The sequence below is a fragment of the Xiphophorus hellerii genome, chromosome 15 (genome assembly GCF_003331165.1).
Source record: "Xiphophorus hellerii strain 12219 chromosome 15, Xiphophorus_hellerii-4.1, whole genome shotgun sequence".
Lineage (NCBI taxonomy): Eukaryota > Metazoa > Chordata > Actinopteri > Cyprinodontiformes > Poeciliidae > Xiphophorus > Xiphophorus hellerii.
Window position 1 is genome coordinate 8,674,170 of NC_045686.1, and position 8,439 is coordinate 8,682,608.

General features: G+C 37.8%; 3 protein-coding genes across 5 annotated transcripts in view; 1 reads left to right on the forward strand and 2 right to left on the reverse strand.

Moving 5' to 3' along the window:
* The window catches only part of enpp1 (ectonucleotide pyrophosphatase/phosphodiesterase 1), a gene marked incomplete at its 5' end in the record, with an annotated part of 381,118 nt that overhangs the window by 287,702 nt on the left and 84,977 nt on the right, over positions 1–8,439 (reverse strand). The gene's annotated exons all lie outside the window — the stretch shown is intronic.
* Positions 1,215–4,616, forward strand: LOC116733852 (G2/M phase-specific E3 ubiquitin-protein ligase-like). 2 transcript variants are annotated; one of them, XM_032584735.1, is made up of 5 exons: positions 1,215–1,371; positions 1,465–1,646; positions 3,098–3,270; positions 3,606–3,820; positions 3,897–4,616. In XM_032584735.1, exons 1-5 carry the CDS (start codon positions 1,299–1,301, stop codon positions 4,130–4,132), a joined length of 879 nt encoding a protein of 292 aa, XP_032440626.1. In that variant the 5' UTR covers positions 1,215–1,298; the 3' UTR covers positions 4,133–4,616. The 2 variants fall into 2 exon arrangements, with proteins under 2 accessions (XP_032440626.1, XP_032440625.1); XM_032584734.1 differs by having other exon boundaries at positions 1,218–1,646.
* Positions 4,212–7,980, reverse strand: LOC116733853 (uncharacterized). Of its 2 annotated transcripts, none has more exons than XM_032584737.1 (3): positions 5,331–5,839; positions 4,717–4,935; positions 4,212–4,447 (listed from the first exon to the last, which is right to left on the reverse strand). In XM_032584737.1, the coding sequence occupies exons 1-3, from the start codon at positions 5,822–5,824 to the stop codon at positions 4,243–4,245; spliced, it is 918 nt and encodes a 305-aa protein (XP_032440628.1). In that variant the 5' UTR covers positions 5,825–5,839; the 3' UTR covers positions 4,212–4,242. The 2 variants fall into 2 exon arrangements, 1 of the variants encoding a protein (XP_032440628.1); XR_004342117.1 differs by lacking the exon at positions 5,331–5,839 and adding an exon at positions 7,931–7,980 and having other exon boundaries at positions 4,332–4,447.

Below are 8,439 nucleotides of genomic sequence, written 5' to 3' on the forward strand. Positions count from 1 at the left end.
TCACCGATGACGAGGGACAGGCAGAAGACGGCGTTGATAACGGTGGTCCCAAGCGCGAGTTTCTAAGCCTTTTAATGAACTGCTTAAGGCAGGGGTGTCCAAACTTTTTGCAAAGAGGGCCAGATTTGATAAAGTCAAGATGCCCGGGGCCAATAGTTTGTTCGGACATTTTTTAACTACAAAAGTGTCATGCACTTATAAAACAATTTTCATTGTTACAATTATCTTTATTTTTCAAATGACAAAAAAACCAAATATAAGCCAGTCAGGCAGATGAGAACAACTCTAAAAACACAAATTCTGCTTTTGAAATACCTTAAATTTACATGAGTTTAAAAATATCTTTGCCTCAAGAACATTTTAAACAGGTGTTATAAGTAATGCAAAGTTGTCTGTTATTATTAAATCTTAAAACAAGTGAATTTTGCTCTTGTCATTTACAATATCTTTCAGAAAGTAATAGTTTTCATCTACAGGTTCATAACCAAATCTTACTCAAGAGTTTAATAAAAATAAGTGCCATAAATCCAAGTGCATAAATGTTCTTTTGGCTTTTCACTGCTGATAGTGACAGACGTTACCGTTCAAAACACTCAGTTTTATGTCCTCAACTCTCAGTGCCACACTGTTACGTGCCAGGCAAACATTCGCAAATTCTTGCTTCTTCTCAGGGCAAATGTTCTCCACCATTTTCAAAACACAGTTTTGATAAATGTATCTTCAGTAAAAGGTTTGCCATGTTTAGCTATTAACATTAACATCGTAGCTTGCTTTGGTGGTATTTTCTTTTGACTCAGGCCCAAAGAAATCGCTGTTGTGATGCCAGTGCAGGTTGGAGCTGCTTCAGTTTTTCAGCACGGTCACTCCCTGTTAGCTTGTCGTATGTGTTAGCATGTTTAGTTTGGTAGTGTCTCTTTACGTCAAAATCCTTAAACAAGGCAACCGTCTCATTACAAATTAGACAAGCACAATTGCCTTGATTTTCAGAAAAGAAGTATTGTAATTCCCATCTCTCTTGAAAGCGGCGGCCCTCACTGTCAACTTTCCTTGTTTTCTTTGCAGTGGCCATGGCAGAAATGAGTGGAGAGGGGTTTGCTGCACGGAGGCAGAGACTGATAGTATTAAAGTGGTGCTGCCACCATTTGGTGAAAGGAGGAATTACAGTTTCAAGTTTTATGATTTATTTATTCTGTTTCACAGTGCAGGCGGGCCATAAATAATACATTATAAGACCGAAGCTGCGGGCCGTATGAAATCTGACCGCGGGCCGTGATTGGCCCCCGGGCCGGACTTTGGACATGCCTGGCTTAAGGACTCGAAGAGTATTTGATGGGCCAGAAGAAAGGAAATTTATCACTTTTGACAGTGAAGGTATTGCCGTTAAAGGCAATATTTCAGAGTTTTCTCATAAGAATGTGACAGCTGTTGGTGAATGTGTAATTAATGTGAGCAAAATCTATACAGCAGCCAAAAATGATGAATATTTCATGGTTGGGAGGATGATTGCCACTTCTGTCGTTCATGGAGGTCCAGGTCCTCAATTCTTATCTGAGAAGCTCTACCAGCACCTCACAGGAACATCAACAAATACAGAAGGAAAGATAGAAGACATCACTGACAACACCATGAGGGCTTCTTTGATTGAGGTAGGATAGCATTATTGATGAGGCTTTACAAGTTGTTACAATCAAGCAAAAATTTTGTTATTCCATAACTTCATGTAACATTAAGATCATTTGTATTTTGTGTTTGATACGATTCTATTGTGCAGAATAAATCTGATATTTTCTAAAAGGCACATGTTGTCATATTAAAGCACAAACAAGTACCTACGCTACCTTCACTTATGAGAATGCTATATGCATAAAAAAGACAAGCCACTTTATTAGGTACATCTCGTTAGTACCGGTTTGTACACCCATTTGCCTTCTGAACTGCTTTAATCTGTAGTGGCATGGATTCAACTAAATACTGGAAACATTCCTTAGATAGTCTGGTCCATCTTTACATGATGGCATCACATAGTTGCTGTAGATTTGTTGGCAGTACATCCATGATGCAAATCTCTCCTTCCACCACATCCCAAAGGTTTTCTATTGGATTGACATCTGGTGACCGTGGAGGCCATTCGAGTTCAGTGAACTCATTATGTTTAAGAAACCAGTCTGAGATGATTCATGCTTTCTGACATGGCAAGTTCACGTGCTGGAATTAGCCATCAGAAGATGAAAACACTGTGGTCATGAAGTATTTTGCTTGGCAAAATACTCAGGTAGGCTTTGGCGTTGACACGATGTTTGATCGGTACCAATGGGCCAAAGTGCACTCCATAGCACCACCCTGAATCGTGGAAACGTTGATACAAGCCAGATGGATCCATACTTTCATGTTGTCACCAAATTCTGACCCTCCCATCCAAATGTCGTTGCTGAAATTGAGACTCATCAGACCAGGCAACGTTTTTCCAATCTTCTATTGTCCAATTTTGTTGATCCTGTGCGAATTGTTGCCTCAGCTTCCTGTTCTTAGCTGACAGGAATGGCATCCGGTGTGGTCTTCTGCTGCTATAGCACATCTGACTTAAGGTTTGACATGTTGTGTGTTCAGATGCTCTTCTCCATAACTCGGTTGTAACGAGTGGTTTCTTGAGTTATTGTTGCTGTTCTGAGCTCAAATCTCTCTGGCCATTCTCCTCTGAACTCTGGCATCAGCAAGGCATTTGCGGCCACAGAACTGTTGCTCACTGGATATTACACTTTATTTGAAGGGGGTTGAATAAGACTGTCATGACACTTTCATAAACATGACACAACACCTGTCATGAAAATGAATAAGCCTTCATGGATATTTATGACTGTTGTCATAAAGCGTCATTCGGTAAAATATGACACTTTTAATACAAAGTTGACATTATTCAAAATGTCTTTATGACAACTTGACATTAACCAATAAATCATTACTGTTTAAACTTAATCTTTAATAACATAAACTTACCTAATTTTTAAAGTGCAATCAGTAATACTTTTATAACAAATTTATATCAGTAATGATTTCATAAATATTAATTTATGTTTTTGGTTATTGTTCTCTACCATAGATATCCAGTGCAGGTACATTGACTGAACTACACCAGTCAGTTGAAAGACATGCAAGCATCTTGCAAACTGCTGGCTGCTTGCAGTTCCCTGTGACTGTTGATGACAAATTGAAAATTGTAAAGGAGTTCATTGATTGGTACATCATTTACCGCAACCATTTCTCTATTCAAAGGTAATGTTTCTCTTCCTTAACTTAAAAAATAACTATGCTAATTTAGTTACTATTTTGTTGCAGTTAATACAAGCAAATGTACAATAGTGCAAGAATCAATCAATCAACAGCACCCAGCAGCCAAATAAGTAGGAGCCTTATTGATTGGACGGCTTAACTGGAGAAAATTAACGTTACTGTAGGTTAATTCACTGTGTACAGTGCATCAGCAATATTACCTATGCTAAATAAAAATAATAAAAAAAGATTAGACATATTAATGTTCTTTGTGTTACTGAAAAATATCAGCTCTTTTGATAATAATTAAGGTGATTTCTGTTTCAAACTTTTTATAGATTCAAGGATGGCCTTTCAACACTGAACTTCCAGAATGCTTTGGAGCAGCATGCTTCCGTCTTCAGGCCATTTATGTGTGCAAGAGTGGAACAGCTGACATCCAAAATATTGGAGGAAATATTTGAGGTTCAGCTCAGTGAAAAGGGTAGCAGCAGACGACATGAGGAAACAAGAGTGCTAGGATTCTGGAGAGACTTTCTCCTTGACACAGAAGGTGGACTTTAAGATTTATTGCTATATTCTGGTGTTATTGTAATATCTGATACATAAACTCATTGCTTCTTTTCTAGAACAAAAAACGGGTCTCTCTCTCCAGGACATCCTGATGTTTGCCACCGGCTTGAACACACTACCTCCATCTTCAATTCTGCCACCACCAAAACTGATCTTTCAGGCCACTTCTCGTTTTCCTGTCAGTAGCACCTGCTCCAACACTATCAAAATACCAATGTCCAAGACGTATCATCAGTTTAAAGAAGACATGGACTTTGGGATTCAAAACTCCCCTGGGTTTGGGCTTTATTAAGGTCAAATGCATAACAAAACAAAATGCTAACTATTTAACTTGTCAAACCTGTTCAGTTATGACACTGTTTAGTGTTTGTGTGCGACCTTCAAATTTGGATTCTTGTTTGTTTATAAGTCCGCCATGTTTTTCAGTTTGATATAGTTTTCGACACATGATTCCCAACTCTGTGGATGTGCTAGGCCACACTGTCTCTGGAGGTTCTCAAAATGTGCCTGAAGGTGTTCATCTCCACATTGAATGTTGTTAGTCTCTGTCACAAACTGTCCCAATTGCTCCTGGGAGACTGGGAAACCACAGTCTGTTCCACCAAACCTAGGAATAGAAGAAGCACAGTAAACATTTAGTTATATTTACATTTCTTCACTAAACTGTTACTGCTGTGACTATTGTTGTAACCTGTCTAAATGATTAATTGTATTTAAATTTACATTTTAGAAATTGTCATCTGAAATGTTTAGAATAAAAAGTGACATACTGTTAACACATTGTTCATTATTTTTGTTTTGGCAAATTATTTTTTAGAGTTCCCAAAGAGGTTTTAAATTAACCAGATGTTGAAGACAAAAACAACAAAAAATTACCTGTGAGGTAGATGATACATCACATCTGGTTTACCAGATGGACAGCAAGATTGTTTAACAGGTCTTATGGTATGTTTATTCCACCTGTCCTTGCATTCATCAAGATCTCTCTGTAGCATATCCATGAAGACAAACCGCACAAGGCATGTGTGGTCATGACTTCCATTGAAGAGATGTCTTTCCTTCAAATCGTTCATGAGATCCATCCAGAACTGAGATCTACAATAAACCAAAATTATAAGATAATTATATCAGCAGAAAAAAATAGGACTAGTTTCTATGTCATGAAAATATTTAAATATATGTTGACCTACAAAGTTAAATATAATGTAAGCAGACATCAACTGTTATACTTTAAATGTTGAGCTTCTGATTCATCCATTTCAAATGTTACACTATAAAATTAAGTTGTATATAGCACAAAAACATAATGGTCATTAAGAGATATGCAAGTACTTCATTTCTTCTGACAAAGTAGAGGTAATTGAGTAAAATGTTGCATTATAATTTTGAAATGTTTGCTTATCCAAGAAGACTACTAAATTTATTCACCTTTTCAAGGTCTACTACTTGATATTTATACAAAAATTACAATAAACTGTTGACAAACTCACCTTTGTTTTCTGAAATATGACCACCAGCTTTCGATGCGTTGGTTGGCTGTTGAGGAGCCATACATATGGCTGGCAGCCCCAGCAAAATCATCAGTGTGTGATGACCTTAATGTACAATGCATTGCCACCATTGTTCCATTTTCAGTGCCACAGTCTGTGCGGAGGCGCATTGGTATCTTCTCAAATTCTGAGACACATTGCACATAGTTTTGAGCAATGACTCCAGGATCATTATTGCTGGCTTGACACACTAACCATAGCACCTTCCGAGAATACCCATCTATGCAACCACTTATTGCCAAGCCATAGGGCTTTAGTTTGTCATAACCATCTGCATGCCAGACATAGTTTGGGCCACAAGAACTATAAACTCTTCTTATAAATCTTCGTCTTGCACGCAGTTGTACTCCTGAGGGGTCAAGTTCTGCCATCAATGCCATGACATCGTCTCTTCTGACAGTCAGACAATACTTCTGTCGGAGTGTCTGCCACATCAAGCGATAGCCATAATGCTGGCCTGGCCTTTAGCTCTTCTTCAATAGCAGCACGTACCAAGTGAGGCGGTGTGTAACTTCTTTGTCTAAAGAGTGATAATTTTTTTCATTTGCTCTTTAAGGAGCGAAGGCTCATTTCAACATTGTGAAGGTCTCCCAAGAAATCCAAAATTTCTGAATGACTATAGCCATCATGAAAATACTTTCTAATCAGGTCATCTTCTGAGAGGGTGTCCAGCTCAGATCCTGTGAAACAAAATAGAGCAGAATATCTTTTTACTGCCCAACACCAGGGAAATTAAGTTGGCACAGTAAAAATGTTACACAATTCAAACAATTAAGTTCACACCAAAATAGAATCTGTGTAAAAACTGAGTAACATACAGTACAGTAAGGGCAAAAGTTCTGTGCTGTTATTAAAAGTAGCTTATAAATAGTCTACTCTACAAAACTATGTGCAGTTAGGCATGATAATTTTAAAAAATATTAAAAAAAATAGAATAAGACCATATTTATTGAGATAAACAGCTGGGATATATATCTAAAAAAAAGTGTGGCTTGTTAAACCAAAAGTACTTCATGAATATGTGCGACATCAAACGCGTTGCTAATTCAAATCCAGTAGACCATATTAAAGTTACTTATCCAAATCACTGTGCGTTGCTATTTTCTTTTGTAACTTAATTTAATCCCTATGTACGTCTTGGGGAGCGACCGCCCTTTACATGTGACAGTTATCTGCGGCGACAGAAACATAAACAATACGGGGAGGAGGGAGATGCGTATGTTGTTGCTGGGAAAACAGGAACTATTTTGATCATCTGTCCTCAAAGTCCGATTATTATTAGCGGCTTTGGGCTTCTTTTTTTCTGAAATCGCTTTCAAATTTCATGAATCACGGGTTTAAGTTTTTGGGCTTGGTTTTGATCCTGAAGTTCTTATTTTGACTTGGAAATAAGCAGAAACATATAAGCCCCGTAATTTGTCTGACATCCAAGTAGTTTTAGTCAGGACTTCCAGGTACATCTATTCCTGGATGATCCATCTTGCTGAGCCTTTGGTAATGTCAAGGTAATATTTGTTGTGAGCGACCTTGACTTTTGCATTGCGCTCCAGAAAACGGCAAAATCGAGACTAATATGAACAGCGCAATAAACGTGAAAGCAGCCATGAATGAACGTGTCCGTAAAGTTGCCCAACTAAACGCATTTATAATCTTTAAGTGTCACAAATCTGCGGACAGGGCCATAGCGCAGAACCTAGAGGCCGAGGTAGGAGGGGGCTCTACAATCTTATTTATAGTTATCCAGACAATAGTGGAAATCACAAAAACATACACAAAATACTAAGGTTTTTGTGTGTGTGTGTGTTGGTGTGTGTGCGTGAGTGTGTGTGTGTGTGTGCTGTTGTAACCATTAATCTCCCGTTCAGTTCAACCTTATAAGCGGAAATACATACTTGATATTACTATAATTTAATAACTTGCAATTAATTATTTGCAACGTTCAAGCTTTTCACAAGTGGTGGAGGTAAATAAAAAAATATGTAACTTAGTGAATTTCCAAAAAAAGTAATCACTAATCTACTTTTTCAAGTAGTAATAAGTAATCGATTTAAGTTAATTTTTACAAGTAACTAACCATCACTGCTTACCAGTGTCTTGAGCTTGTGCCAAGATCTGCACATTCTTCCCACATGAAAAACAGAAAACTTGAATTGTTCCTAGATTTTGTCCACAGAAACAGCAAAACATGGCCACCTAAAAAAGGTAAATGGTATGCACATAGGTATAGTTGAAACCAGATATGTACATACACCACAAAAAAACGAAAAAGTTACAAACATCACTATCCCTCTTGTGACAGATAGGTGATAAATCGAATTCACTATCTGTCTGTCTGTCTGTCTATACGAGTGTGTAATTTATTTATTTTTTCTTGCGGTATGATTAGCATAATTGCTTTGCTAATTCGGGCAAGCGTCTACGAGACCGAGCCCAGAACGGTATGACTGACACAAAGTCTATCACGCTACCCATAAATTATTCTGTTATTCTATAATATTATAAAAGACGGCGTATCTGAAAAGAAATATAGTAATACGTACCTTTACTTTCTTTCAAATTTCTTTCTCTGAATCTTGCATCTGGTCCCATAGAAATGAATACTATTTTCTTTGACTCCCCCTAGTGGTCTGGAGCACTTCCGTTTTCAACACTTTTTGTTTGCTGCATTTCATTCGGGGGTGTCTTCTTTTTTGTTTGCTGCATTTTATTTGCTTTTTGCTTGCCGCATTTAATTTGTGCGCGTGTTTTTTTTTTTTGTTTGCATGTTTCTCTTTTGCTGCGCATTTGCACCTGTCGGCCACCGTAAGAATCGCCACTACTTGCTGCTGCTGCAGCTTCATCACATCATCCAGGCGTTAAACCAGACAGATAAGACCCTGAAGGCGCTGTCCAATCAGAATCCAGAACGCCCCGCCACCCATAGAAACCGTCTGCTTCACATTTCTGGATCCTCAATTACTTTATTACTGGTAAATATTTTCTGACTGGAAAAATACTTCATTGTTAAGAGCAGGAAAAATGAAGACTTCCTGAAAAGGTGAGAGTGATA

Bases quoted from the DNA above. Each gene is read 5' to 3' on its own strand.
- LOC116733852 (XM_032584734.1), top strand. From the start codon at position 1,299: ATGCCTGGCTTAAGGACTCGAAGAGTATTTGATGGGCCAGAAGAAAGG. The intron at 1,647-3,097 runs GTAGGATAGCAT...TCTCTACCATAG, and splicing joins TGAGGGCTTCTTTGATTGAG to ATATCCAGTGCAGGTACATT. The intron at 3,821-3,896 runs GTGGACTTTAAG...CTTCTTTTCTAG, and splicing joins CTTTCTCCTTGACACAGAAG to AACAAAAAACGGGTCTCTCT.
- LOC116733853 (XM_032584737.1), bottom strand. From the start codon at position 5,824: ATGTGGCAGACACTCCGACAGAAGTATTGTCTGACTGTCAGAAGAGAC. The intron at 4,936-5,330 runs GTGAGTTTGTCA...GGTTTATTGTAG, and splicing joins TCATATTTCAGAAAACAAAG to ATCTCAGTTCTGGATGGATC. The intron at 4,448-4,716 runs GTAATTTTTTGT...TTCTATTCCTAG, and splicing joins ATGTATCATCTACCTCACAG to GTTTGGTGGAACAGACTGTG.